The 27,847-nt window shown below is 45.8% G+C and overlaps 8 protein-coding genes across 11 annotated transcripts in view; 3 read left to right on the forward strand and 5 right to left on the reverse strand.

Annotated features, from left to right (window-relative positions):
- The first annotated feature begins 367 nt into the window (after window positions 1-367).
- On the forward strand, window positions 368-1,610 carry LOC117896283 (ARL-6-interacting protein 1 homolog). Its single transcript, XM_034804487.1, has 3 exons — window positions 368-516; window positions 638-1,003; window positions 1,076-1,610. Exons 1-3 carry the CDS (start codon window positions 493-495, stop codon window positions 1,277-1,279), a joined length of 594 nt encoding a protein of 197 aa, XP_034660378.1. The 5' UTR covers window positions 368-492; the 3' UTR covers window positions 1,280-1,610.
- A 90-nt stretch (window positions 1,611-1,700) lies between these two features.
- On the reverse strand, window positions 1,701-3,561 carry LOC117896282 (G-patch domain and KOW motifs-containing protein). Its single transcript, XM_034804485.1, has 3 exons — window positions 3,327-3,561; window positions 2,547-3,268; window positions 1,701-2,471 (listed from the first exon to the last, which is right to left on the reverse strand). Exons 1-3 carry the CDS (start codon window positions 3,470-3,472, stop codon window positions 1,738-1,740), a joined length of 1,602 nt encoding a protein of 533 aa, XP_034660376.1. The 5' UTR covers window positions 3,473-3,561; the 3' UTR covers window positions 1,701-1,737.
- Window positions 3,562-3,858: 297 nt separating this feature from the next.
- LOC117896281 (T-complex protein 1 subunit gamma) lies at window positions 3,859-6,062 on the forward strand. Its single transcript, XM_034804484.1, has 5 exons — window positions 3,859-3,957; window positions 4,051-4,185; window positions 4,244-4,305; window positions 4,405-4,904; window positions 4,964-6,062. The coding sequence occupies exons 2-5, from the start codon at window positions 4,152-4,154 to the stop codon at window positions 6,000-6,002; spliced, it is 1,635 nt and encodes a 544-aa protein (XP_034660375.1). The 5' UTR covers window positions 3,859-3,957; window positions 4,051-4,151; the 3' UTR covers window positions 6,003-6,062.
- Window positions 6,063-6,297: 235 nt separating this feature from the next.
- On the reverse strand, window positions 6,298-7,552 carry LOC117896284 (N(6)-adenine-specific methyltransferase METTL4). Its single transcript, XM_034804488.1, has one exon. It carries the CDS (start codon window positions 7,444-7,446, stop codon window positions 6,388-6,390), a length of 1,059 nt encoding a protein of 352 aa, XP_034660379.1. The 5' UTR covers window positions 7,447-7,552; the 3' UTR covers window positions 6,298-6,387.
- Window positions 7,553-7,800: 248 nt separating this feature from the next.
- Window positions 7,801-8,695, reverse strand: LOC117896989. Its single transcript, XM_034805546.1, has one exon. It carries the CDS (start codon window positions 8,690-8,692, stop codon window positions 7,805-7,807), a length of 888 nt encoding a protein of 295 aa, XP_034661437.1. The 5' UTR covers window positions 8,693-8,695; the 3' UTR covers window positions 7,801-7,804.
- Window positions 8,696-9,127: 432 nt separating this feature from the next.
- On the forward strand, window positions 9,128-10,957 carry LOC117896832 (coiled-coil domain-containing protein 63). Its single transcript, XM_034805346.1, has 5 exons — window positions 9,128-9,479; window positions 9,540-9,835; window positions 9,901-10,409; window positions 10,473-10,647; window positions 10,710-10,957. Exons 1-5 carry the CDS (start codon window positions 9,255-9,257, stop codon window positions 10,924-10,926), a joined length of 1,422 nt encoding a protein of 473 aa, XP_034661237.1. The 5' UTR covers window positions 9,128-9,254; the 3' UTR covers window positions 10,927-10,957.
- A 241-nt stretch (window positions 10,958-11,198) lies between these two features.
- LOC117897778 (modular serine protease) lies at window positions 11,199-14,003 on the reverse strand. The gene is made up of 5 exons (XM_034806826.1): window positions 13,735-14,003; window positions 12,942-13,245; window positions 12,397-12,878; window positions 11,797-12,325; window positions 11,199-11,728 (listed from the first exon to the last, which is right to left on the reverse strand). The coding sequence occupies exons 1-5, from the start codon at window positions 13,796-13,798 to the stop codon at window positions 11,224-11,226; spliced, it is 1,884 nt and encodes a 627-aa protein (XP_034662717.1). The 5' UTR covers window positions 13,799-14,003; the 3' UTR covers window positions 11,199-11,223.
- A 4,408-nt stretch (window positions 14,004-18,411) lies between these two features.
- LOC117896802 (homeotic protein ultrabithorax) overlaps window positions 18,412-27,847 on the reverse strand; it is a 77,155-nt gene continuing 67,719 nt past the window's right edge. For all 4 annotated transcript variants that reach the window (XM_034805305.1, XM_034805304.1, XM_034805302.1 and 1 more), the window contains one exon: window positions 18,412-19,162. In XM_034805305.1, coding sequence (XP_034661196.1) covers window positions 18,858-19,162 — 305 coding nt within the window. In that variant the 3' untranslated portion in view covers window positions 18,412-18,857. The remainder of the gene's footprint in view (window positions 19,163-27,847) is intronic.

Raw genomic sequence — 27,847 nt, forward strand, 5'->3', positions numbered from 1 at the left:
TTTAACCACGAAAATTAGTTAATGTTACAAAGCAGCTATCGGTTAGACAGCAACAAATTGTCAAATGACGTATTATTCCATTCCCCCTCACGTACATTTTAATGTTATTATTCTTGGTAACCCGTTTTAGCTCTAAACTTATTTTGCAAACAATCCAAAAAAGATAAGTCATCGAAATCTACCAATATTGTGAAGAATTGAATGATGGTTTGAGTGAAATCACATTTTTAAAGCTGAGAGTCCTAACTAGCTGGTAATATTAAACAGAAGATCAAAGTCGAGGTAAATGATTGAGGATTACGGTATATTTACAGTATATTTTGAAAATGAAAGTATATATTTCGGTATATTTCCGAGAGTCGGTCTGTATATTTTATCGATAACGGTCACACTGATTGGTGACCGCTAAACAAATTGATTTTTCGCTTTAATTTTAATTAAAGCTACGTTCACAACTGAATCCTATTTGAAAAGAAACAAAGAACAGCAAAGATGACAACTTCGCAGGTTGACCAGGTAAGCAGATGGCGCAGTGCTTAGGTTGATGTGCGGCTGGGCTAATGCCGTCGCCATTGTGCAAAGCAAAAAAAAAAAACTGCGGTGCCGCCTCAATTGTGATGAAAACTTGACATTGCAGAAGCGCGCGCTGAACAAGCTCAAGCATGATTTGGAGCCTTTTCGAAATGCTATAGTGAATGTTTACGGCGTCCTCACCTGGGAGAAAAACTACTACCCCGGTGTGGTGTTTGGCACCATAAGCGTCATTTATCTCGTGCTCTGGTTGATGGATCTGTCGGTCATAACAATGCTGTCCCTTCTGGCACTGCTGATTACCGTTTCGGGCTATGTCTTCCCCATAATTTCCGGCTTGCTCTTCAGTGGCGTCAATTGGGATGGAGAGCACGAGGCCAAATTCGAAGATGTTTGCGGACAGATTCACAGCATCAAGGCAAACCTGGTCGTATGGAATGAGTATATGTTCAAGGAGCGCAAGTCGACAGTGGTAAGAACACACAAAAACATAATTTAAAAAGTGGCTATCAAAAACGCATTAACATTTGGGATTTCTCCCCAGGTCGTGATCATGATAAGCTCGGTCCTATTGGCCCTGGCTTGGATTGGAGCCATCGTCAACAATCTTCTGTTGATGTATCTTGTTTCTCTTTCTGTGGCCATGTGGCCTGGTCTGCAGGACAAGGATGTCTTCAAGGGCATCACACAGAAGGCCTCCATGCTCATCAACGAGAAAATTCAATGCGGCAAGCGGAAGCTGCAGTAAAGAGCCAAGCAAAGCATCTGCTCCTCGCCTCAAGTCACCTATGCACCACACACAGCCATCACATATGACCAAATATTAAACAAACCTAAGTCATCATCAACTCGCCATCACACCATGCACATCGCAAACGCATTTACAATACAAACATCTGTGGAAGTGTGGAGCATCGCAAGAACTATTTATATCATACACTTTTGAAAATCTCGAAGAGCCCAACGTGGCGTTCGCCCTATCATAATTTATAGTTTAGGTTCTTAATGGAATAGCAAAAGAATGTCAGATCGGGCAAAAGAAGAGGCAGCCGATGTGAGCAATTAAAAGCGCAACAAAAGACATTTTCGTGATTTTTTTGTGAGTTAACTGAAATTTAATGATAATCCCGCGTAAGATACAACAGAAACCTAAGCGTCTAACTATATTTAAATAAAGAATTCAAATGAATAGATCAAATCAGCCTATTATTTGCCTCGTGCCCGCGATCTGGACCGTGATCGGGATCGGGCATGCTTGCTCTTCTTGGTTTTCTTTTTGTGCTTGCTTGGGTGCCGTCGCTGCTCGTCCAAGCTATCGTCGCTCTCCGCACTAGAGTCTTTGGCCCGACTCGACTTGCTCTTTGATTTCTTTGAGTGCTTCTTGGACTTCTTAGTGGACTTCTTTTTGTGTTTCTTGCGTTCGTAGGCAGAGTCTGAATCGCTTTCCGTGGACTCGCCCGTGTCGTCCGCCTCGTCTGAGCTGCTCTTTTGCCGTCGACTACTCCTTGGGCTCGGCGAACGTCGCCGCTCACGCTCCTCGCGCTGATGTTGCATGGTGCTCGTCCTGGATGCGGAAGTGCTGCTGCTTCGCGGGTCCTGAATATATTTCGGTCTTTCTCCATGATCCTCCAGCTTGTGCGGCCTTCGATCCTCTCCCTTGCTGGGTTTGCTTTCATATTTCTCCGACCTGTCATTTCTGTCTGTGCGACTCTCCGTTTTGAATGATTTGCGATCTTCATCCTTGCAGCTCCTTCGGTCTTCATCTTTGAACGATCTCTGATCCTCCCCCTTATAGCTCTTGCGATCCCGCTCTTCGTTCCTATACGACTTGCTCTCCTCCCTTCGGTCTCTGCTCCTGCCCTCCGATGGTTTTTCCTGCTTCACAATGATTTGGCCATGTTCGTTCTCCTGCTTCTTGAACTCATTGTATTTGGCACTATCTGAAATTCGAACACAATGGATATGGGTTTAATTTCCTTGTTTTCTCGCACTTCCAAGGTTGTGGGTTCACTTACTTATGCACTTTCCGTACTGAGAGTACTCCTTGCGGGACACGGGCTGGCAGAGAAACTCATTGAATGCCTCCTTGTTGCCACCAATTGCCATTCTGACAATCACTCGGCCGGCGTGGTCATCGAATCCCTCTATTTGCCCGTATTGATCCTTCTGCTTTCCACCTAGGATTCGGACAAAGGCTTGCTTCTTAATCTCCAGCACCTCATTCTTCTCCGGCTGCACAAGAAGGGCCTTGGGCTTGAGTGCCTTGTCAGCTCCGAGGCCCATGCCTTTTGGTCGCATAAATGGAGAATCGTCGACAGGGCCTGATCCCTTTTTCTTGGGCGGTGGGTCTACCCAGCCCATGCCGCGAAGCATGGCAAGACCAAACTGTTGGATTGGTATGGAATCATAATCATCCAAGGAGGCTTCTTTGGCACCTTCCAGCGGCAGTTCATCTGCCTTTACTGCAGGCAGGACGAGCTTCTCCCCGTTTAGATTTTCGCTACCATTCTCTTGGGCAGCAGCTAACAATTCACGTGCTGCCCGTTGCTCCAGGTTTTCAGCCGCCATTGCGGCAGTGACCTCGGCAATTGATTGGGGTGCGGATGTGGACTCATCGGGATCGGGCTCATCCTCTCCAAGCAGAACTTGCCTCCTTTTCATTAGACTTGCAAGCGCCGAGGAGGTCTTTTGACTTCCTTGCATTTGTATAACCAGCGGCGCAGTCTCTGTTCTTTCGCTGAGAGACCAGAAAACATTGAATCAAATATGTTTTTCCAAGTAATATGTACACTTACGCGACTAGCTTGATTTCCTTTCCTTCCACGCATTTTATCAGCTCCACCCTGTTTTCCTCTTTTGGGACTTTGCTGGGCAAAATGTTTGGCTTCTTGGCCACTTTACTGAAGCCAAATGATATTTTCTTTGTGTCCATGGCTTGCATGGGGGCTCTTATTTATCACTTTCTATATATTGTACAAAATGCCGAAATTATAAACAAAATGCAACAGCTGATGGGATCGGGATGCATACTAGGGCTGCAATATCATACATAGTTATTTGATGTAGAGTAGATGTAGATGTAGTTGTGAGTTCTGATTGGAATTCAGATATATCGGCATGTCGCTGTTCTTCAGTTTGTGGCTAATTTGATCACCCTGTTTTCAGGGCTGTTAATATATTTAGATATTTTTACTTAAGAAGCTGTTTTTTAGCTCTCGTTACATCAATATAGCTATATCCATTGTCTGAAAAAGCAGTAAATCTATCGCAGAATTCTAACACCATCCTACTATCGACGCTGTCATCGATGGTTTTGCAGCCCTAATTCCAAAGCAGTTTTGAATCTATCGGCAGAAACGCGCCTGTTTTGTTCCACGGAAAACTATAAGTTTGAGCAACATCTTTGATTTGAAATCAAAATATCAAGTGCGTTAATTATAACTCTTATCAAATTACCATAGCAGATGCAAAGATCAATAAAACAAGTCACTCCAACTAATTGTTTATCGAATCTTCTAGAACCGTGTGTCATCGGCGTCTCTAACCTCATTCAGCACAGCGGCAAGCACGAGTTCATTTCATTTGTTTTCACGTAGAGATAAATTAAAGAATATACAAAAATGTTTGGTGGACAGCAACCAATACTCGTGTTGAGTAAGTATTAAATTTCAATAAATTTAAAGCCTCCTGGCCCTACAATCTGTGTCCCTAGGTCAAAACACAAAACGGGAGTCTGGCCGCAAAGTGCAGTTGGAGAATATTCAAGCCGGAAAGGTAAGTGTGTGCGTGCGTGTGTGACTCACATGTCTGGTTTTGACGAGAGCTCCTCGCCTGCATTGGTGGCCATCTGCTTATATTATTGCTGTTTTCCAGGCTATTGCTGATGTGATTCGCACTTGCCTGGGCCCACAGGCCATGCTGAAAATGCTGATGGATCCCATGGGCGGCATTGTGATGACAAATGACGGAAATGCCATTCTCCGTGAGATCACTGTTCAGCATCCGGCGGCCAAGAGCATGATTGAGATTGCCCGCACACAGGACGAAGAGGTAGGCGATGGAACCACCTCCGTCATTGTGCTGGCTGGTGAGATGCTGGCCGCCGCTGAGCCATTCCTGCAGCAGCAAATCCATCCAACAGTGATTATTCGTGCCTACCGCGAGGCCCTCGAAGACATCGTGGGGCACCTGCTGTCCGACCTAAGTGTGCAGTTGGACGTCAAGGACAAAGCTAAGATGGCTCAAGTAGTCAAGGCTTGTGTGGGCACGAAATTCATTGGCAAGTGGTCGGATCTGGCTGTCAAAATTGCACTGGATGCAGTAGAGACAGTTACGCTGAACGAAAACGGTCGTCTGGAGGTGGACATCAAGCGGTATGAGCTTCCCTTTTGTTTATCTAGTTCGATTTTTTAGAGTACTCTCATCCTGACAGCTATGCCAAGGTGGAGAAGATTCCCGGCGGTGCCATCGAAGAGTCGTGTGTCCTCAAGGGCGTTATGATCAACAAGGATGTGACGCATCCTAAAATGCGTCGCTACATCGAGAATCCTCGCATCGTTCTGCTCGACTGCTCCCTCGAGTACAAGAAGGGCGAGAGTCAGACCAATGTGGAAATCATTGGCGAGCAGGACTTCACTCGCATGTTGCAGATCGAGGAAGAGTTTGTCCAGCGCATCTGTGCTGACATCATCGCCGTCAAGCCGGATCTGGTGTTCACTGAGAAGGGTGTTTCGGATCTGGCACAGCATTATCTGCTGAAGGCAGGAATCACTGCCATCCGTCGCCTGCGCAAGACGGACAACTTGCGCATTGCCCGGGCCTGTGGCGCCACCATTGTCAACCGCACTGAGGAGCTGACCGAGAAGGATGTGGGCACTGGTGCCGGTCTCTTTGAGATCAAGAAAATTGGCGATGAGTACTTCACCTTCGTCACGGAGTGCAAGGACCCGAAGGCGTGCACCATACTGCTGCGCGGTGCCAGCAAGGATATTCTCAATGAAACTGAACGCAATCTCCAAGATGCCCTGCATGTTGCCCGCAATCTGGTACTGGAGCCGCGTCTTGTGGCTGGCGGTGGTGCTGTGGAGATGGCTGCCTCCCAGCTCCTCTCTCGCAAGCAGGTCAAGGGACCCTACACGGCGGTGGCCCATGCCCTGGAGATCATACCTCGCACCCTGGCCCAAAACTGTGGCGCCAACACCATTCGCGCTCTCACCGCTCTGCGTGCCAAGCACGCCTCCCACACCGGCGACGGCGTCTGCGCCTGGGGCATTGACGGCGAGTCCGGCGAGATTGTGGACATGAACGTGAAGAACATTTGGGAGCCGTTGGCCGTCAAGCTGCAGACCTATAAGACTGCCGTTGAAACAGCCATTTTGTTGCTGCGCATTGACGACATTGTTTCCGGCTCAAAGAAGCGCGGTGGAAACGAGCCAACCAACCCGGCCGCCATGGCCCAAGGCCAGGAATAGTCCTTGAACAAACACAATGTGTATTAATAATGCTTAATAAATTGTAATATCTAATTTAAACACACAAAACACACACACACACCCAACCTCCAACCTCCAACCACCCCCTAATGTTTAACATTTATATTGGGACAAGGCGCCGCTGGCTTGCATTGAAGCAGCCTTTCCCTTGTCTCACACACAACATTTTTGCTGCATTTGCTCTCATTAACAATCCGTACACAAATAAATTTGTTAAAATCAAGCTTTGTTTATTTTTAAGGCTTAACATTACAAAAAATGACTTCAAGCCATTGCTGGGTCGAAGTTTACAACAATTTTAAGTACACAAAGAAGTAAGCATATAATTCAGTCAATAATTTACAGGGAGTCGCACTTGGCACACCTAAATGTTATCCGTGCGAGCTTCGTACAGGCGCTCATCCATTAACTTTAGTACCTCCAATCCAATGGAAGTGAACTGCGGCTGCAGATAGCGTGCAAAAAGCTCTAGACAATTAGGATGCGCCTGATTGAGATCCAATTCTATGTGTTCGCGCAGCCAAGGCAGAAGGGGCGGCTTATGAGAGTGCACAATGCTGGGAACGCTGAGGATTAGCTCTGCTTTTCGTACATCCTTTCCATAGTTCCCGTGACTATCGGTGTGACAGGCCACATAAAGCATTTCAAAGGGCTGCTTCTGGGTCGGGTCTGCATGGAGAGGGCCAACAAGCTGGTGGTCCGTGCTTAGTTTGTACCAGCGCACTTTGTGCACTAGGCGTAGGTTCCAGCTCGGCAAAATGTGTGTTTCCAAAGCGGTCTGGTGCTGGATTGAATTCGTGCACCAGATGGCCACAAGGGAGCGTGTGTTGATCAGCTTGGCGAGCGGGAGAAGAGCTAGTTGGTCGTTGTCTAGCATGGAATAACCGAGCTCTTGCTTGACTCGCTTCAGCCGTCGTATGTATTTGTTCCGCCACGGCGGGTCGACTACAATCAGATCGTAGCTGGGCAAGAGTTGGGGCAACAGTGCCGGCAGATTGTCTACATTGTGATTGTAGAAGCGCGCACCGTCCGGTATGATGTAGCTGGTGTTGGCCTCATCTCCGCTGAGAAATTGTTGGACCTCTCCACTCTGATTGGCGCCGTGCAACTGGGGCAGTGTGTATGGAGCCTCCCAATACCGTGGTAGAGGCATTGCTGTCTCTCGGGCCACGGGCGTGGGCAAGACAGCCAGATACTTTTCAATGGTGTGTGAGTCCGTTTCGTCTGGTATTTCATCCGGCACCCGCTTCCGCTTCTTTGATTTCTTTTGTTCGCCAAGCGGCTGTGCTCTTTTGGCTTCAAACTGAAATAGGCTCGACTTGAGCTGGTAATCTCCGTTACTGTATGCCTCGTTAATAAGTCTTCTGTGATCCAAAAAGACCGCGAATCGGTCTGTCTCGGTTTTCGTTTGCAGCTTCAACATTTTTCCCAGCAACACGAGTCGAAATACGCGCTAAAATGATGAAAATGTATTTGTAAACAAATAAATAAGTGCACAGCGATGGTCGTGCATAGCGATGGCACATCGGTTCAATTTAATCTTGCGATAGTTGGCACGCCGAATCATATGGAAGAAATTGAAGTAAATACAAATATAAGTTTCCTAGTGTTCGTTCGGCAAACAACTCTTTTTTTGAGTTCAAAATTTTCAGTAACTTTTGTATAATATTCAACACAAAACTGAAGTATCTGGTCAATGCGGACTCATCTCTGCGACCAACCAATTTCGCTGTAGCGATTAAATATCAAAAAAAAAAAAAAAAAAAAAGTTTATATTGTTGCTAATTCTTGCCAAAGTAATCTTCCATGTGCATTTGCAGTTCCGCATACAGTCTGTGGTGTCCAAGGCAATTATAATGATGTAGTTCCGTGCTTGCATTTCCAGCCACAAATTTCAGCATACCCTGTAGATTGAGGTTGTACTTGCATAGAATTGGACAATGTTTTCTGGATCCCTGCAGAAAGAACAATGCGGGTGTCGATTCCACTTGAAACTTTTTTGGCAAAATGACGCCGTGGGTATCCAGTTTATACAAACAAATGGGCTCCTGTTTCAGTTTATCGGAAAGTATCTCCAGACATTGCATACAATTCTTGTTCACCTCCGTGCCATTCTGCAGAGAGCTGTACAAACACAGCGCGATGTCGAGACTCTCTGAATAAATGAGCTCATTCATGCTGGCCAAGTCAACATGCAGCACTTTGACAGGACGGAGTGGCTCTATGTTTCCCATCGCCATCTGCTCACAGAACTCTTTCAGACTCTCAGCGGTGGGCACATGTGGGCCCTCCAAATTTCCAAAGAAAACCACTTTGCCTTTTGCAGTTACACCGTATATTAGCGGAGGTGAGTCCATGGAGTAGCCCATATCTTCACTACGATAAAAATTAAATTCGTACTCATTGAAGACATAAGCCCCATACACATCGTCGATGAAGAAATCCATTGCCGCTCCATGCGCCTCGGGTGCCGCCAGTTCATAGATCATGTCTATCCAATGATTCAAAGTCACAACATCATCGGCGAACAAATGCAAAACAATGAGAAGGGGCCGATTCACTATTTTAACCAAGTTATGCAGTCGCTTGAGGCGATCTACATATTTTGCCTCCAACAAGGTCTTGTAGTTGGGTGGCGGTGGACAGAATCTGCGGTATCTGCCCGACATGATTGAAAGACATTCAAACACTCCTCACTCTCTGTATACACCCAGCGAGAGATTTGACTCACGGGTACGAGTACTTGTGAAATTCGAGATATGAAAGCTTTTAAGCTTTGCAATGGATTGCAGAGCTTTTGGTGTTTAAGGTACATATCTACCTGGTTCTTATTATGAACGGTGGTAACTGGAATTTATTTTAATGTACTTACAACTGGTAAAAATATTAAAGTACACGCCTTGAACTTTTATGTAAACTTTCCACACTCCCATTTGATTAAAGGTAAAACCTAAGCTATTGCCCCTTTGAATACAGTCCTTGGCAACATCTTTAACGGATAGTCTTTGTGGTATATCAATGTTGATCCCTCTTTTTCTCTCTTTTATTTTGATTGTCTAAAAACTTTCAGTTCACTGCAAGTAAGTCGAAGGTAATGGGCGCAAACCGCGAGCCGTAACCAAGCGACAATAATGCAGCAAGGCTGTTTACAAGTAAAATCAATTGAAGGCAAAGTTTACGATTGTCAAGCTTTAGTCCTTTGAATACTTGCACTTAGTTCATCCGACACTCATGGCTGACCAGAGCGAACTTGACCAGTTGGCCACTGCCGAATTGCTGAGGCTGCAGCGACAGCATCGATCGCTTCAGCTCGATCTTCGGGGTCTGCTGGAGGAGAAGGCCAAGCGACTGAAGAAGCAGAACCACATGATAAACGTGCTACAGGCCGAGCACCAGAAGCTGAAGGAGGAGATCAAGACGTTGGAGGGCGGAACGCACGCTCGGAGGAACTCAAATGTGGGTGGGAGTCGCACCCTAGTTATCCTTATCCTAATCCTAGTTGGGCTCTAATTGCAGAAGGAACGGCATCTGGGAGCACTGCAGAGACAGCAGACGGACCTGCAGAGGGTGCTGCAAAACGAGCGAACCAATTTGTGGGAGCTGGAGGGGCACATTCGGAAAATGGAAAAGGAAATCGACAGCCTGAGGCGCAATGAGGTGCCCGACAATTGCTACAAGGACACAATATGCAAGGTCCAAAAGAGCGTCGTCAAGCTGGAGAATCGCCTGGATGTGGTCAATAAAAAGTGCAGCGATGTCCTCACAGAGAACAGCAAAATGCGAGATGCCATTAACCACATGCTGCAGGATCGGTGAGACGTAGGGAACGAATGGGAATAATGTCCTAGACCCCTTTAACTTGTTCCTTTGGCTTCAGGGCGAACTTCAACGACATGTGGCAGGCGATGGTAGCGCAGTTCAATGAGGGCAAGAAATTCATCATGGACTTGATTGACCAATCAACAATGGCATTCGATCAGCGCGAGGAACTGTGCAACAAGCTGTCCGTGCTGAAGGACCGCAATGAGAACGACAAGGTGATGCACATCCAGGAGATGCGTGAGATGCAGAGGCGCCTGGAGCACGATGCCAAGTTGCAAAAGTTTTTCGACATCAAGGGCCAGAAGCGTCTCAATCCGGAGTTGGAGCAGCGCGAGTTGGACAAGAAGCAGAATCAAAAGGAAAACTATGAGCGACAACTATTCGAATACAAAGAAATAATTGAGAAGATTAAGCAGTTGTATGGCGAAGACGATCCGGACCGCCTGGTGGCTCAGTTTAAGCGCCAGGAGGATGAGAACTTTGCTCTGTTCAATTACGTGAATGAGCTTAGTCACGAGGTGGAGGTGTTAAACGATTCCACACAAGAATTAACCGACGAAATAGGTGAGTTGTAAAGAAGCGATATGGGAACAGCAGACACTAACTCTAGACTTTTACATACCTTAGAGCGACAAAAATCGGAGCAGACCGAGAAGGAATTGAAGCTAAAGACCGAGGCGTTGGATTATTTAAATGCAGAGCGTGATCGCATTGAACAACTGGCAAAGGAGACCAGCGAAAAGAAGCAAACTCTGAGCATCAGACTGGAGCAACTCCTCAAGGGAATAGAGGATATATTCAGGTGAGATTTTAGGCATAATCCTATGCTACAGTTACCTTTAACTGAATAAAAACCATTCTCAGACAACTGGCCTGTGACGACGCGCCCATCCTCAACGTCCTCAGCACGAAGACCTTCCTGACTGTCCACAATGTGAAGCTGTTCATTGGCGTTATAGAGCGACGTGTCAATCTCATTATTAGCACTATTAATATCGAGGATAATTCCAACAAGATATTGGCCAGAAAGGATCGTGTGCCCAAGTTCAACATACGAGAATCAGCTAAAACCAAGAACTAACGAGAAGCGACGTGTGAGACGTTTCTTACGCGTCACAACTTTTATACCCGGTACTCAGTTGTACATTTTTGTTTTACAATTTTACATTTTACGTTTGTTCTACATCTACATCCATTCCCTTCTCTGCGTTACATACATCTTCGAGTACCGGGTATTGAAATGACAATCGCAGGGATCCATCAAATATTATTAATAACTATTTACCCTTGCAATAATCGTGGAGCTTCTTTTTTGGACTAGTTTTAATTGAATCTTAAGCAAAATATTCATAGGTAGATATGTAAATATGGGCACAGCTCACGATCTGGTATTTATGCTAGTTTTGATCGCTGTTGTAATTATTTCCTCAAAGTGCTGTATGTTGGTCAGTATCGTCAGACTGTGGGCGCACTGGTCTGCATTGGGTGCATTGCTGATGACGCCATACAGGAAATGGCGAGAGGTGTCACGGGAGAACGCGTTGGACTGGCGGACGGCGGTGAATCCGCCGCCACTGTCGCCCTGACACGCCAGCGACTTGCCCTGCGTGAATATGCAAAACTTGTCCGGATGAATGTCCCTGAGATTTTGCAGGCACACGGAGTTCATCTTGGACACTGCAGGCACAAACTGCAGCTCGCGCTTATCCTCGATGCTCCAACCCGCGAATTTGCCCTGCACATCGTTATTGATCGTCTCCTTCTCGGCAAAGAGTGAGAAATGGACGCAGATGGGCCGAATGACGTTGCTGAGCTCGAAGGGTTCAGCCAGCACCAGCAAGGCCAGATCGTTGTAGTAGTTATCCGTCCTGCCCTTGTAGCCACTGCAATAACAAAATACGATATGGTAAGGCAAGGGAAAATCAGCAAAGGCCTGTCTAATCCTACTTACGGTGCTATAATAATGTCCCGCACGTCCTGCCGGCGGTCATCGCTGGTGGTATTCTGGTAGTTACGATAAAACTTGGCTGCGATCACGCGGAACGTGTCATAGCTGTAGGCGCGTCGTGCCGCTTCATCGTACACGCAGTGGGCAGCCGTGATGACTAGGTCTGGGGTGAGCAGCGAGCCGCCACACTTGAAGTTGTAGTTCTTCTCGTCGTGCCAGACGTAGAGGCCCACATGCCATGGGACCACCGTGTTGTTGATGGTGTACCCGTTGGCCGAGAAGCTCTTGATTGGAGTGGCTATCCGGCCACACTCCTGGTCGCAGCGTTGCCGCTGCCGGTTCCAGTATCCCCCCTTCATGCACTTCATCTCCGGCAGAATGGTGCTGAGTGTCTGAAAGCCGGTGGCACACACAAACTTAACCTCGGTGCCTGGCGGATGATAGCGCTGACTGCAGTCGACATTCTGTCCAGCTGAAGTGCATATGGCCTTGGTGGAGTAGCCATCGAACTCGCCCTTCGAGTCGCAGTATTCTGCAGGGGCAAACGGAGAAGAGAATTAATATCGGTTGAATGGGGATCTGGGGATCTGGGAATCTACTCACTCACGCACTTCGGCTCTGTCTCGGAACTCCACTTTCTGTTGGCGCAGTGACTGGATTCGTCGCCCACCAATATGTAGCCGGGGTTGCAGGAGAAGTAAACGGTGGCCCTGGTGATCGGCGGGGCCAGAATGCGACCATAATGATCCTTTAGAATGGGACGTTCGTCTCCCAGCGGCAGGGAGCAGCCCAGCTGCTCCAAGGGTATGGCAACCGAGGTAGGAGTCGTCACCTTCTTCGTTGTATTACACAACAGTGGCGCCTCGTCCGATCCATCGAAGCAATCGTTCTCCCCATTGCAACTCAGTGATCCCGAAATGCAGCCACCAGTGCCGCACTTGAAGGAGTAGCCCGGACACTCCAGGTGCCCGCACAAATCCACCGACTCATCGAAGCCGGTGCCGTCACCGCAGTCGTCCTTGCCGTCACATAGAGTTTCGCGCTTGTCCAGGCATATGCCAGACGGGCACTTGATCTCGTCATCCCTGTAAGAATTGAGTAAATTGTGTAAAATTTCTATTAAGGTCACGGCTGAGTCTTCTACTCACTGGCAATTTCCCTGCAAAAGGCGATCGTACTGTCGCAGATCGTCCTCGTTGCCACAGCGCATCAGCGTCTCATCCGAGCCATCCGCACAATCGCTGACTCCGTTGCATCCTGCTGTGCCTATGACGCATGCCCCGTAGCTGCACTGGAAGTAGGGCTTCAAGCAGTGCTGCCGCTGGGAGATACACGTCGACGGTGTCTCGTCCGATCCGTCCGGGCAGTTCTTCACGCCATTGCAAACATCGAATTGCGATATGCAACTGCCGTTGTCGCACTCAAACTGGGAAGTCGAACATTCGGCGTTTACTGCAGGGAGAAGTGTACAAGAAAGTATTAATTATTTATCAGGAAAATATGGGAAAATGTGTGGAAAACCTTCGGACTCTTCGTGCTGAAAACATAGCTTTCTTTTACCAACGCTTTTGTTTCAGCTTGATTTTTCCTAGCACTTTCGATGATAAATTCTAGACACGCCGGAGCTGCCGGCTCAGTTTGCTCAAAAGCTGTCGCTTGTTAATTTATTTCCAACAACACTCAATCCTACACACAAGCAGAGAGCGAGAGACAGATCTTGGCTGGAAATATTACGAGAGATCTCAAGATGAACCGGCTCAAATCTTGTTTTGGCATGGTTACACATGCTGGATTGGAAGACGTTCTCCGAGAGCAAATGAGATTGTGAGAGTGCATTGTGTACTATAGATATAAGCAGCATACAATGCGCATACGAGTATTCGGTGCATAGTATATGTTTATTTTCGTCTGGTTCTTATTATCATTTCGAACTTTACTCACTTGTTTTGGGCCCCAACGACACCACCACCGCACATAAACACCATAAAATCGATTTTAGCTGCATTCTTGCCGCTTTGAAGGTAGTTTCTGTGGATCGTTAACGTTGCACGTGGAAATACATTAGTACACAAAAAATCACTGATCCCTTTGTGTATGTATTCGTTTGTCTTAAATGCGTATTGATATGAAGTCCATCGGATAGCACTCGCCAGCGAACATTGAACGAATCCGACCGAGCTCACTAATCGAACTGACTCAAAATACGTGTTATCTGAATTCTATGAAGCGTTGAATACTCGTACAATAATCTCGAAGCTCACAGAGCGCCAGATCGGGCTTGATTTCTGGGTGAGAGCTTCGCTTCTCGATTGTTGTGATTAAAGCAGTTAAAAGTTCAAGCTTCAGCTTAGGTCTCAATTCTTAAGTCAGAAACTCAAAGTTCCCAATGTCCAATGCGCTGCACCTCCAATCTCTAATTTCCTATTAAATGTTATACGTACATGTGAATGTTGTGTATCGAATATATTATATAATACAACATTCATATCAAGGATATACTAATTGAAGGGTTTCTAGTATTGAAGGCAAACGTCTTCCGAAAGTGCATAGACCATAATGTTTCGACAGCACTTGCAAAAAAGCCTCATGAAAGTTGAAAAGGAAACGCGTAACAAATGGGAAAAAAGTATGAAAAGTATTTATATTTGAATTTTTATTTCAAAGCGAAGGAGGAAGGTAATGGATAGGAAGAAACAACTAACTTAGCTTAATGCTAATGTTTATTAGGTACTAGTCCCGTCCCTGGGGTCCGTCAAGCTCACCATCAGGCTCAGCACCCAGCTGAAAGTTTGAATGGCCTCCGACGCGTTTGACAATGTTTCTGGATGAGTTGTATTAATTCTCCGGAATACCTCCCCAATATTGATATTTAGTGATTTTCCGAAAGACTCCATCCTTCCACTATGCAAGTGCGTCAGCCTGAATGGGATTCCATCCAGGGCCAACTTGCGTCGTACAACAGCCTGAATTTCCGTCAACTCCTGAACGTGGACGTCGTGCACATTGTCCGGTGGAGCTATCTCCTCAATGGTTGGGAACTCCTGCTCCCAATTGTCCCCATAGGTCCGGGTATATAAGCCCGTGATGGCTGTATCCCAATGGCCGTATCTATGCCACATTCTTTCCCGCAAATGATGGAGGTCGTAGAGGACGGGATACCTCTGCGCGGCGTACATCATTGCCTGCTCGTTGGCAGAGCAGCCATCGGCGACAACGGCAATCAAGTTGGAATCCACGTTACAGATCTCCAGCATATGTAGCACCTTCTTCAGGGCGGTGAGGATCTCCATGCCTCCTAACTCCTGGAGTCTCCGCGATGCCACAGCCAGATGAACGGTACGGTGGTGGGTGCCATCAATACGGCATAAAGCTATCGCCAACGCCTTCCACTTGCTGTGCTGATCCTCTCTGCCAATGGAGGAGAAGTGGAACTCGTCCATGACCACGAAAAAGGGCTGCCTGTAGTCCTCAAGGGCCCCAAATCGGTTGATTTTGCCTCGCGCTAATTGCTGTTTTTGCGAAGCCCGCTTAACATGCTTGCAAGTCCGGTTGATGTCCCTTACTCGTCCTCGGAAAATGTCCAGATCAAGGAAGATAGTCCGCAGTGTCCTTAGATCCATGTTGCTATTCGAAAACTGAATACTGAATACTATTCTGGTCCACTATTTATACAAGAAAATGTACACTTGTAGGTAGAAAATCGATTCAGTTTGGAAATTCCACCAGAACCCTTGTAAAACTGACCCCGCCCCTTAATAAAGTAGTTTGTGGTCGACGTTTTTTTTGGTACATTTAGGGATTTTAGGTAAATTAATTGCATAATTTTCTGTCCGATTGAATAGGCAGGCTAAACTCAGGTGGTTATGCGTATATATTCTGATATAACCGAACATGCAATAAAAATGCATGTGTGAAAAACCAAGTTCAAAAACCTGTAATACAAAATTACTTCGAAAGATTTATCAACTCCTCCCTGCCCAGAACATTGCCTTGAAGATCTTAAGATTTACTTCCTATTACATTCCATCCCGTCCCGCCAAGTACTTTGAAATTCTATATCGAAAATAAATACTTTTAATACTTTTTCCGACTTTTTACGCGTTTTCAACTTTCAAAATTCAAAAATTCTTGTGCGCTCTCTTTCGCTGTTAAATTGTTTCGCGCTGTTAACGCAGCTTGGAGCAAAATGCGCAGTCTGTTGGTAGTACAGCCATCTTCAATGTTATATTAGTTTTATAACAGTTTTAATAACATAACAGAGTGCGCGGCAGCACTCTTTCCGCTCCCATTTAACGTGTTTCTTTTCAACTGCAGAACTCTGTTAACCGTTTTCAGCCGCTGTTAACTTGAGCGCCATCTATCGGGGGTGCTTGAATTCAAAAAGGTTGTGTGTTGCGCTAGAGATACATGCATACTACATACCAGCTACATATGCACAGTGGCGCCTAGCAACATTGGTGTGTAAACATACAGTTTGTTGCGCTACATGTGGTAAGCCTGATGTGCAACATATTTCATTTTAAATTTCGTGCAAATGTCTGTATTAAAAATACATAATTAAAAAAAACTATTCTATGTTGTAAGGTTTAGCTTTGCAATCTCATCCCAAGTGTCGCACGCTAAAGAACTGCTCCAGTTGCAGCCCCATGCTAGTCCTGATGCTAGCAGTCCAAGCACCAGTGGCAGACAGTTATTAGAAGGAGTCCAAATTGAATCACAAGTGGTTTAAATCGTTTTGTTTAATTTATTTGTTCATTTCCACATTCTCACTGGTTGCTGTTTGTTTTGTTTTGTTGTGTTTGTTCTTTTATACGTATAGTTTATATTGATAATTTACAACTTACAGATCTAGCATAGAATGGCTTTAAATTAGAGTTACATACGAGTAGGTTAAGTATAAACGGAGTTGGCGGGGTCCCAGCGATCGGAGATCATGGACCCCCCTCATGCGGGGGGATGGGGGAAGAGTTCAAGTAGAAAAATGTAACTGCAAAGAAGTTGTAGGTAGGTCTGTTGGAAATACATATTAAGGAGAAGAAGTATCTCAACAAACTGTTCGGCCTCCGTCTGTCTGCGGGCTGGAGATTAAAGTAAAAGCCACTAGAAATTACGTACATCTAGTACATGGTATTATTACATTTTTAAGTAGTTGGTAGGGGAGGGTAGGGGTAGTACATAATACATACGTATTTTATGTATATGCAAGACATCTCCGAGTCTCGTTTTTAGTTACTGTTACTATGTATTTACGTATATCTGTTGCTACGATAATCCACATTTAAATCTGTAAATATTGTATTTTAGCGTCTATTCTTGGGTTTGCTGTGGCGGGGAATGGAATACCCTCTCGATCCACGCTGCTCATAATTTGTTTTTTGTTCTTTGTTTTTTTTTGTGTTTTGTTTGTTTTTTTCAGTGTATGTATACATCAACGTATTTCGGTTGCATCTGCCGCTGCAGCTCCCGTGGCCCTTGCATTTAAAATCTATAACATTCAACTTATTTCATAGTTACGTATTTGCATCTGTTTTTCCGTTTCGCAGATATTTTCCCTCTTATTGTTTGTCCATTTACTCTAGACTTCCATGTAAATACATAAATATATATGTATATCCAGATATATATGTATATCAAGATCTGCATATGTGTATATCTATATTCGAATCTTAGTCTCTAATTACGTATACATCTTGTGTAGGTTTTCTTTCGGAGATAACCAGCAATAAGGGATAAGTTCCAGAACTGAACTGAAAGACGAGGAGTCGATACACTCGTCGTGGGAGATGTACAATGCATATTGTGGCTTGGTTCGAGCACAGCTCGTTGGATCCACTAAACTATATATTGGTATCTCGGGTTCGCTATCGCTATCCTCTACAGCATACAACTTACGATCAGTTAACGGAACGAGATCAAAAGCACTCTGCTCTCTGGCTCTATGCTCTATGCAGAGAGACGAGCGAAACAAATGGAGAAAAACGAAATGGCAAAAAACTAAAATAATTATAATAATAATAACACAATAATCGAATTCGTTTTCTCTTTGTTTTTTTTAGATTTTTTCAAAACCAATAATTTATTTGCGTTTGCCGGGGCAAACGATTTGTCGTTCTCCTTCTCGGGGCTACTCTCGGATAATCTCATAAACTCTTTGTCATTAAACTAAACATAATAATAAAATTAGGAATTAATTTAATTTAAGAGTTAAAAACACTACACATTACTTAAAGAAACAGCTTCAGTTTAGTCGTTTTGGGCGACCACTAAACAAATTCGTTTACAAATAAACAGAGTTAACTAAAATTGCATTAAAAGTATTCCACAAGCACAAACTATACACATTCAAATATTGTACGAGTATCCTTCAAAACGCTCTGCTCTTCGCTCTTCGTTCTTGGGTTCCCCGCTCGCAATATTTTACTTTGCTAACAAATTCTATTTATATTTAAGTTACATTTTAATAGGTTTTCGTTTCTTTTCTTTTCCTTTCATTCATGTTTGTTTTCTTTTTGTTTTGTTTTACTTTTGTTACATATCTTTCAATTGGTTTAAAACTTGTTTTTACCAAAAAATTCATATCAACAGAACCATGCTTTCTTTCAACATTTTTATTCGTAATTTTTATAGTTTTTGAGTATTTTTGCGAAACATAATTTAAACGTACCAGTAAGCAACAAATGGGTGGGCGGGGCAGGTTCACTTCGAATTCGGAAAGATCATAAACATAATCTTACGCCGCGAATCAATGTCCACTTTCTGTGTGTTTGAAACTAAATTAAAGTTGTGTTCGTTCTCGTTTATTTTAGTTTTAATTTATACTTCTAAGTAGGTCTGTAGTCCGCCTGCGTTGCGCTCTCCACTACTTTTATTTACTTACTCTATTTAATTAGTTTGTAGGTTTGCTTTACGTATTTTCGGTTGCTGCTCAAACGCGTGAAATAATTCCTTTAGTTTAGTTTCGTATTCGCACATTACCATCGAAATGTTTAAATATTATTCATTTAAGTAAATAGTTCTTTTGTTACAATATAGAGTTGCTTTGTATTTGTATTTTGTAATTCCGCCTAATTCTGGTCTAAGTGCCCGCCCTGGACGGCCGCCGCCGCGGCTGCTGCCGCCGCAGCCTTTTGCGCCTGCGCCTGCTTTTCCTGCTCGTTCAGCTCCTTGATCGCCTGTATTTCCTTTTTCAACTTCATCCGCCTGTTCTGGAACCAGATCTTGATCTGTCGCTCCGTCAGGCAGAGGGCGTGCGCCATCTCGATTCTCCTTCTGCGGGTCAGATAGTGATTCGTGTGGAACTCCTTCTCCAGCTCAAGCGTCTGGTAGCGGGTGTATGTCTGTCGGCCGCGTCTTCGCAGACCATTTGTACCTAGAGAAGATGGATTGCAATGTTAGTAAGGCACAAACACGCTTCAATTCACATATAATTAAAACATTGACAAAGTCTTTCACTCAGCCCGCTTGGGATGTGCGTTGATGAGTAGATCGAAAAAAATGTACATGACGAAATAAAATCCTGAACAGTTTCAAGATTTCGTCGGGAAAATAAAAATGAAAAACTGCAACAAGCTGCCCAACATTTGTGCTGTTGTTTGGCTAATGTCGTAAATATAAATTCTCCTTTTTGCACAGCTCGAGCTCAAATTGAAACGATCATCAAGCAGCACAGCCAAGCACAATTGCAGCCTGGCCGGGGGAAAGGAGAGGAGATCTCCAGCAGCAGAAATCTCAACTGCAAAAGAAATACATTTCATTTTTACGAGTATTGCCATTTGCCAGTTGCATTTGCGGCTTGTGGTCTGTGGTTTTTGTTTCTTTGCCGAGATCGTTACTTTAAATTGATCGTTTGCTGCTGTGGCCGGCCGATGTTGCTGCTGCTGCTTGCTGCTGCTGCTGCTGCCTGTCATTGCTGCAACATTAAAATGAAAAGGAGAAACGTGCGAGCACTCGGCAACGGGGTATAGGGAGATCTGGCTACTTAAACTGCAGTTATGCCAGATAATGCCCGTTTAATTGGCAACCTGAGTCGGACATGGACACGGACAGGGACACGGACAGGGACACGGACACGGACAGGGATTGACTCTCATCAACATGCAGTCGGTGCTGCTGTGTTTAATCTCTGATTTTAAATATTTATGAAGTTTAATTTGCCTTCCAGTGCAATAACTCAATTTCGTGTGTGTTGCCAGCCACTCGCTCGCACTCTCTCTATCCATCCATAGCTGTCTCTCTCTCCCTCTGTCCCTCTGTCTCTCTGCATCAGAGGCAAAAGCAGAGCCAGACCATGTCTGATTTTATCAGAATTTACTCTCCGCTTCCGCCTCGCCACGGACTGAAGAACGTACGGACAATGTTAACTTTCGCATTTTGAATTCCGAGTCTCTTTCTCCGAGTCTGGGCTGGGTCCTGCGCCTGGGCCTGGGCCTGAGCCTGGGCGCAATGTTAAGTTAAATATTATGAGCATTTATTATGTTATAAATTTGGCCTAAAGGTATTAACAAATTTATGCCGACACGAAAGTCATAAAGTGAAAACGCATTTATCTTTCATTCTCGCACACACTCACAGCAGCCCGATTATTACACTTGCATGTGTGTGAGTCCGAGTGCACTTGTGTGCGGCTTCGTGTGCGACAGACTTACGTTAAATAAATGGCGAACCATTTTTATAGACAATAAAAATGATGTGAAAAATATAATTGCCATCATCCAACAAAGAAATTGTCATCCAGGCGAACATATGTCTACTCTATAGATTTGAATATGTGAAGTGATAATGTGAAGCACCAATTTAAGGTGCGAGAAAATGGGACCGAGACAAGTCGGAATGAATTGCAAAATATATTTAACTTAAGACAAGATGTGTAGGATGTTTATTTCTGTATAATTAATAATCCATTGTATTCATTTATTCGCTAAAATGTTGATATACTGAGTCTCTGAGGTAGATAAGATTAAGCCTTCAGTCTTTGAATTAATATTAATAATTAAGATTTATTTCCCCCGAATTCCTCACCGCCCAGCAGTTGTCGAGAGCACAAAATAAAGAAATAAGAAAAGCGTCGAACGCACAAATAAATTTATTTAGCACTAAACCTGTTTCGTTTGCTGATTAACTTAAATCCCACCCGCTCCACTGCTGCTGCTGCTGCTGCTGCTCCTCGTGGGGCATCCATCACGCGGAGGTTTTAGCAAAAGTTTCATCTCAAACTGGAGGAAGAGGCTGCCACTGCTGGCAGCGGAGTACGTGAGCTGTGCTCGACAATTTTAAATGGAATTTGTCACTCGGCCGCCGAGTATTCAGATGGCCGCCCCGCGGCTCTGCACCGCCCTGCCTTGTATATGCAAAAATAAACTTTTTACGAAACTTTGGTTTGCCCCTACTTTTCCTCGCTTTTGCTCTGTCCTCAGCCCGCTTGGATTTTTTTTCCATCGCACTGGCCAAGTTTCAAAATTTATTATGCGAAAAAGTGCGAAATTCATTTTGCTTCTTTGGCTTCTCGGCGCTTCTTCTTCATCTGCGTCCTGCTGTGCTGTGCCATTTTCTTTTGTAGACTTTTGGAACATTTTTGTGTATTTCTAAGTACATAATTTAAATGCTGGTATGTGTGGGCTCGGAGGGAACTGTGTGTGGGGGGTGGCACAATACAACTTTGTATGGAAAGGCGCGAAATTTCTCGTAGATAATTTAAACGAGCCAGAAAGAGAGAGAGAGAGAGGAATTGGACTGCGAACGAGGATGGATGGTGGATGGTGGAGTCGCAGCAGCAGCGAGAAGTGGAAATCTTTTTCCAGAATATTTATTCTTTTTTCCAGTTGGTTTTCCGTGGGGCCACCGCGGGTTTCCTTCCACCATTCTGGAGATACATTTTTCAAGGTTTTGTCGTAGTCGTCGTCGTCGGTGTTTGGGCGAGCAGCTGTGCCCGTGTCGAGTCCTCAGTACGTGTTATATTTTTTAACTTAAATTCCTGAGGGATTTAAAGTTTTGACAGTTTACGTGTCTCCCATTTGCAGCGAACTTTGAACCGAAACGAAACGAAACGAAGCGATAGATGTCTCTCTCCCTCTCTCTCCGTCGCTCTGTCACGCTGGGTATCTGCCTTCTCTTTTCATCTATGGGTGTGTGTGTGTGTCCCTCGGACTGACTCACCCCTGTTCGGAGCGTTTCCAGCGGCAATAAATCTCCAGGTGACGGCGACTCCATGTTGCATGCGGCACAACGTGTGATCTATGCTTCTATTATAACTATTTATATACCCTGATACAGGCACAGATACACATACAAATACACACATGTGGTGTGTGTGTGTTTGTGTGTGGGGGTGTGGGTAGACGACTTATATTTAATTCGATTTTGTTTTTCGGTTTGCTCCTCCTTCTGCCCTAATTTATTTCTTCTTTTTGTCATCGTCACGCGCCTGGCCCCATCTTCGAGCAGAGATTCCTCTCTCTCTTGATGCATGGGGAATACCCCCGCTTAGCTGGAATTTCTCTCTGTAGGGGATACCGAGGAGCGCATGCCTATTCCTGGTATCTGTAAGACACAACATTTAGATGCGCGCAGATTACTGGGAACTGAACTCCATCCATCTACCGGAAATTGATTCCCCTTTTCGAGCGTTTCTTTCCACGAAACCAAAAGGCGAAACAGCTTGGCAGGAACCCTTTTCGGGCCACGAACAGGACAAATCAATGGCGAATCGATTAATTGGTCTGTTTGGCACACATGTGTCGCTCCACCCATGGGGCCCAGCCCCTCTGCCGTACGCATTTTATTCGCAATTTAATTAAATCTATTTTCGTGCGTGTTTGTCATGGGCGTGTTTCACCTTGCCTATGATGTACACACACCCACACCCACATCCACATCCACTCTGCGGCTCTGGCACTGTCTCTGGCTATGTATACATAGGCATGTGCTGTACATATGTACAAATATATGTACGTTCTCTTAGTACTTGCACCCCTCTGGATTGGAGTGTCTATAAAACAATTAAATGCGACAACGACGACGACGACGACGCACAAAAGCCACAGAAAGTCGGTTGAGGTTTGCTGGGAGACGGAAAACTAATTTTCCGCACTGCCAATCGAGGACCACTAAATCTGTCAATTAAATTGGCCACAGGGAGTACGAGGGAAAGGCGTTGGCGGTACTGAACGGAACGGAACGGAAGGTGAGCCCGCTTCCTTAGATCTGTGTTTCAGACGTGATTATGGGCCTCTGTGCCTATGCGGGATATTGATGCTTGGGGTGGCAAATGCGCAATTGAGTTGCAATTGCGAGCACGAACACGGACGCAATCTTTGAGATACACGCACACTGCAGATGCACATGCTATGCACATACATACATTGTACATACATTGTACATATCTACATACATATCTACATACATATCTGCATCTGGCAAACGGCAGACTGCAGCTCGAATTGCAATTGAAGTTGCGATTGTGTGTGTGTGTGTGCGTGTGCGTGTGTGGTTATCAAATTTTGAGCTACACGTTTAGGGTGTGCACATGTCCCACACAACCACACCCACACCCCCAGCGCCAGCCCCAACCCGGAGTGTATCTTATGGCCCGCTAGACAGGCAGCCTTTGGCTCCTCAAAGCTTTGGCATTTTCAATTTTTCTCAAATATCCTTGGCTGGCAATCAGTTTTTAATTGCTTTTCGTTGGCACACCCGAAACTGAGAGCGGCGGCAACTGCAACTGCAACTGCATCTGCATCCACCTAAGAGCAGGTGCTGGCTTGGCCACTTGCCCCTGCTCTCCCTCCGCCCCCGGGGCCAGGCCGAAACGATGTGCCATGCGGAATGCGTTGCATGAAGAATCGGTTCACATCCCATCAGATCGGGGTATTCGTGGCGCGTACAGCCTCCCAAATTGTACTCCAACATAATTGTGCACCGAAAATTGACGCTGGGCAAGGGGAGGCCCTCCCGCTGGTGAAATTTTTGCCAGATCGCCGATAAAGTCGGCTTAACGAACAGCCTTAAGCCTCACGCACAGTTTATTTCCCCCGATTTATGCTCGATTTTTGGTAATTGTTGCTTGCAAGCGCAACTCTCAATGGCCGCCTGATGATCCGAGAAGTGGAGCGGGCCAATGCAGGCGGCAAACTGGTTTTTGGCCGGACCCCGATATGGCGGCCTCTCTCTTACGCATGCGCAGGGCCCCGCTCGTCATTAAAATAATTCATTGCCGCGGCGGCTTGCAGGAGGATTGCGAGTGCGATTGCGGTAGCTGACGCTGCAACAGGTAGCTGGATCCTGGACGGGTTCCAGGGCCACTGACCAGCCAGCACTGAGCAGGGTGCTCTGTTCTGAGTTATGGCTGGGCCCGTTGAGCATGCAATTTACTCGGGTCTGTCCCTATTTTAAAGGGGAGCAGCAGCAGCTGAGGGCAGGCAGGAGACTAGTGATGAAAGCAGTTATAAAATTGCATCGATCATTTGTTGCGCAATAAAAAACAACAATAAATGTAATTTTCCAAACTTTGTTGAAGTTTTCACTTTCATGTCATGGCAATTAAAACCGAATTTGTGTTTGAATGAATCCATTTGACGGTTTATTGTCTCTATTTTGAATGTGAATTGTATAATAATGCCATCATGGGCACACCAAACAGTCTTCGGGACGACTGACCCAGTGCCCCAACTCCTACTCCAACCCCAAGACCAAGCCCAAGCCCAAGCCCAAGCGCAGGGCGCGACGAAGCTGAACGCGGCATTTGATGTGGGTTTATCTTAATAGCTCAATTAATGAACGATGCGAACGGCCCTGCTGGCACCCCCTTCTCCTAGGGGGCGATCGAACAAAAAATTTGAGCGCGACACGCCATTTCCATACTCGCAAAGACCCAAACCATGTAGGGCCGTGTATGTCTGTGTGCATGTATATTTGGTGTGTGGAACGCCTTCTCATCGTGCTTTAACCTCGGCGTCATCATTAAAATAATCAACGACTCTATTTTGGCTCCGTTTCAAGTTCTATTTCCATTTCCAGTTTCATCTTCACAGACACAGACAGAGCCATGGGAGCAGATACAGATAGAGGCAGACACGGACGAGCGACAGCTGGCGGAACGCATCGATGGAGGAGATACAGATACAGCCACAGCTACAGCTAGAGCTACGAAGACGAAATTTTAACAGTTCAAATACGAAAGACAGCCAAATTCATTTGAAGAAGATGCGGACAGAGCGTGACTACGAAGATGAAGTTGTTCAATGGGGGATTTCTGTCCAGCCATAAGCGCAAAATCCACAGCCAGAGATCGCAGACGGACATCGAATAAATAAATAAGTGGCACGATGTCAAGCTGTTTCATATCTGCAGAGAGCATCGCAGGCAGGACAACGATGTGGCCCCGGCCACTCGTTGAATACATATATTCTCGATTTCAGAGCTCATTACACAAAAACTAAAAACGCACAACTCACAAATTCGCCCGAGCAGATACGATTCGTTGGTTGGTTCCTCTGCTCTGACGTCAGGCTGGGCTGCCCCCGATAATTATCGATTGGAGTTATGGCTGATGGCTCGGGGAACGGGGAACGGGAACGGAAATGTGCAACATTTCCGCACTTTAACCGGGAGAACGGGCCAATACAAATCAGCGCCAAGTGTCAAATCTAACTACCGATTGCCGGCAAATACGAAAGAAGTGCGTATGACTGACGAAAATGGCTGCCGCTCTGCCGATAAGACTCCCTGGGCTGGAATTGTTTACGAGTGTGTCTGTGGGGGGAGCGGGCATCTTCCAGATACATATCAGACGGCGGCAGCAGCGCCATTTCGTGTATCTGTATCTTTTAATTGCACGCGAGTGCGCCCGGCCGATCTGTCACGCCCACTCGTTTGAGACTCTGCTTTACTGCGGCCTCTTTCTTCTCCCTTATCCGGCAACAAAATCGCAAGTTGAATGTGTTTTTAATTGCCTCTTCGCCATCGGAGAATGGCCAAAGACTGTGCATAAATCTCAGCTCTTGCGATAAGCTTGGGCCCAAAGTGGGAAATCATTTTAGCATTTCCAGTGCATTGATTATAATTCCTAAGAAAATATGCATTAGCATATCCCATTTGGGTTTCGGTTTCACTGGTGGATAACTTGGAATTGAGACAGCGGCTGCTGCTGCCTATGAAAAGGCAATCCGTAAGAGATACTCGTATAATTTCTCTCATGTTCGCTTAGTCAAATTTCGTGTGGAGGTGCCAAAACTTTGGCTAATCACTAGCAGAAAGCTTCGTTTATCCTCCAATATCGTGCAACACCTTAGCTCGTATTACCCATTAGCCCTGCATGTAGCTTCCCCTCGCTCAGAGGTGAAAGGAACTCGACTCTGGTGCACACATGTGCGGTTGGTGGGTGTGGGTGCAGCCGAAACTTCATTAAGGGCACATAAAAGTAAACAAGCGAAAAGTGTCGGAATTTCACACATAATTGGCACTTGAAGTTTTTACTTTTATTTGGCCCCAACTGAACGACAAACTTATGGTCCGTCCGACTGTGCAAGTCGCATGAGCAGAGCCAGTCCTGGCCCTGGCCCTGGCCCTGGAGCTGGAGCTGGAGTCGAGGGCAATTCGGTTCGGCTGGGTGTCGAATTCTGGCTGGGGTCTGTGTTTGGTCTTTTGGGGTCACAGCAGCTGCTTCCCGGCAGCGTTTTTCTTTCTTTTCCTCCCTCTCTCTCCCCCTCTCTCCCCCTCTCTCACTCTTTCTTTTGCTCTCTCTCTGTTGTTTCTACTGTGAAAAAAGTGAAAGTTAAGAGCAACAATTCTTTTGCTCTTCGCATTTGCTGTTGCTGTTTTTTTAAGCCCCATCTCCCGGCTGCTAGAACGTGTGAAACTAACAGTTAATTTCGAGGCTGCAGTCGCAGTTCCCCCTCCTGTCACCCGATGCCGATACCAACACCGATTCCGGATCCGAATCCTGCGCGTCCACTGCGAAAGTTGCAGTCTGCTCTCCTCTGGTTCTCCTCTGGCTCTCCTCTGGTTCTCCTCCTATGTGGATGTGTGTCTGTGTGTGTGTGCCGGCGAGTTTGTCGTTGGGAAGATTTATGTTCAAATTGCTTTTGCACACAAATCGAACAAAACGCCAAACGATGCGCAGATACAGTGGGGCAAATCGAATCGAACAGAAATTATTTTAATGGTACAATTATTTAATATTTAATCAATCTCTTCTTTGTACTTAAAACCTGTTCTATTACATTTTCATTTTTTAATTTGTCCCTCCCCCCCTAAAATTTCACTCCAATTTGATTCCATTGTACCTATGGGGGGGATGTTGATGCAGTTGGTCGAGTGTGTGCCGCAGTGGCTGCTGTTCTGATACTTTTTTGCAATCAATAACATTTGCGCAAGTGAATTACTTGCCATTGTTTCGCTCATCCCTCAGACAAAGAATTTACGGCACAGCAGGGAGGGGTGTGCCCAGTAAGGGGAAGGGAGGCAAGTGTTCTGGGAGAAGAAAGTGCCAAAGTTGAAATTTCCATTTCCATTGTAAGTTGAAGTCAGAGTCGCCCGCTCTCTCCTGCCCAGATGTATGATGGTTTATAATGAACTTGTAAAGTAATTATGCGCTGCGACGCGTACGCGTACGAGCAGGAGGACGAGTGTGTATGTGCCACCTTGGCGGAGGTGGAAGCACCCCCCACACCACCACACCCAGGGCATAACTCAGGCGCAACCCTTTTCAAAAAATGGCTCTTGTCGTGTGATTTTTCGTCCGCCAAACCACCCACCCACGGCCGAGTCTTTGGCTGCCGTTTACGCTTGTAATTACACGCTTCATTGTTGAAAGGGACCAGCACCAGAGGCAGGATGGGAGCGAGGACGCGGGGCGGAGGCAGTCATCTTGGATGGCCCCGCTTGCGTCGAGGGTCTCCATTTTGCATGTTGTTTCGTCGCCTCGCTCTGGTGTCGTATATCTTCCTTCTAATTGGGTTTCGTTGTGCGCCGTGCCCGCTAATGTCAACCTTGCTGCTGTTGTCGTTCTCGTTCTCGTTCTCGTTGTCCCATGCCCCATGCGTGCCCGTCTCAGTCTCCC

The sequence above is a fragment of the Drosophila subobscura genome, chromosome O (assembly GCF_008121235.1).
Source record: "Drosophila subobscura isolate 14011-0131.10 chromosome O, UCBerk_Dsub_1.0, whole genome shotgun sequence".
In the NCBI taxonomy this organism is placed as follows: domain Eukaryota; kingdom Metazoa; phylum Arthropoda; class Insecta; order Diptera; family Drosophilidae; genus Drosophila; species Drosophila subobscura.

What these genes read in the sequence shown, in the direction of transcription:
- LOC117896283 (XM_034804487.1), top strand. Translation starts at nt 493, where the DNA reads ATGACAACTTCGCAGGTTGACCAG. An exon ending in CAACTTCGCAGGTTGACCAG is followed by an intron (nt 517 to 637) that starts GTAAGCAGATGG and finishes TTGACATTGCAG; the next exon opens with AAGCGCGCGCTGAACAAGCT. An exon ending in AGGAGCGCAAGTCGACAGTG is followed by an intron (nt 1,004 to 1,075) that starts GTAAGAACACAC and finishes ATTTCTCCCCAG; the next exon opens with GTCGTGATCATGATAAGCTC.
- LOC117896282 (XM_034804485.1), bottom strand. Translation starts at nt 3,472, where the DNA reads ATGCAAGCCATGGACACAAAGAAAATATCATTTGGCTTCAGTAAAGTG. An exon ending in AAGGAAATCAAGCTAGTCGC is followed by an intron (nt 3,269 to 3,326) that starts GTAAGTGTACAT and finishes CTGGTCTCTCAG; the next exon opens with CGAAAGAACAGAGACTGCGC. An exon ending in TCAGTACGGAAAGTGCATAA is followed by an intron (nt 2,472 to 2,546) that starts GTAAGTGAACCC and finishes TTCGAATTTCAG; the next exon opens with ATAGTGCCAAATACAATGAG.
- LOC117896281 (XM_034804484.1), top strand. Translation starts at nt 4,152, where the DNA reads ATGTTTGGTGGACAGCAACCAATACTCGTGTTGA. An exon ending in GCAACCAATACTCGTGTTGA is followed by an intron (nt 4,186 to 4,243) that starts GTAAGTATTAAA and finishes CTGTGTCCCTAG; the next exon opens with GTCAAAACACAAAACGGGAG. An exon ending in AGAATATTCAAGCCGGAAAG is followed by an intron (nt 4,306 to 4,404) that starts GTAAGTGTGTGC and finishes GCTGTTTTCCAG; the next exon opens with GCTATTGCTGATGTGATTCG.
- LOC117896284 (XM_034804488.1), bottom strand. Translation starts at nt 7,446, where the DNA reads ATGTTGAAGCTGCAAACGAAAACCGAGACAGACCGATTCGCGGTCTTT.
- LOC117896989 (XM_034805546.1), bottom strand. Translation starts at nt 8,692, where the DNA reads ATGTCGGGCAGATACCGCAGATTCTGTCCACCGCCACCCAACTACAAG.
- LOC117896832 (XM_034805346.1), top strand. Translation starts at nt 9,255, where the DNA reads ATGGCTGACCAGAGCGAACTTGACCAGTTGGCCACTGCCGAATTGCTG. An exon ending in ACGCTCGGAGGAACTCAAAT is followed by an intron (nt 9,480 to 9,539) that starts GTGGGTGGGAGT and finishes CTCTAATTGCAG; the next exon opens with AAGGAACGGCATCTGGGAGC. An exon ending in AGAATTAACCGACGAAATAG is followed by an intron (nt 10,410 to 10,472) that starts GTGAGTTGTAAA and finishes TACATACCTTAG; the next exon opens with AGCGACAAAAATCGGAGCAG.
- LOC117897778 (XM_034806826.1), bottom strand. Translation starts at nt 13,798, where the DNA reads ATGCAGCTAAAATCGATTTTATGGTGTTTATGTGCGGTGGTGGTGTCG. An exon ending in GTCGTTGGGGCCCAAAACAA is followed by an intron (nt 13,246 to 13,734) that starts GTGAGTAAAGTT and finishes TTCTCCCTGCAG; the next exon opens with TAAACGCCGAATGTTCGACT. An exon ending in CTTTTGCAGGGAAATTGCCA is followed by an intron (nt 12,879 to 12,941) that starts GTGAGTAGAAGA and finishes CAATTCTTACAG; the next exon opens with GGATGACGAGATCAAGTGCC.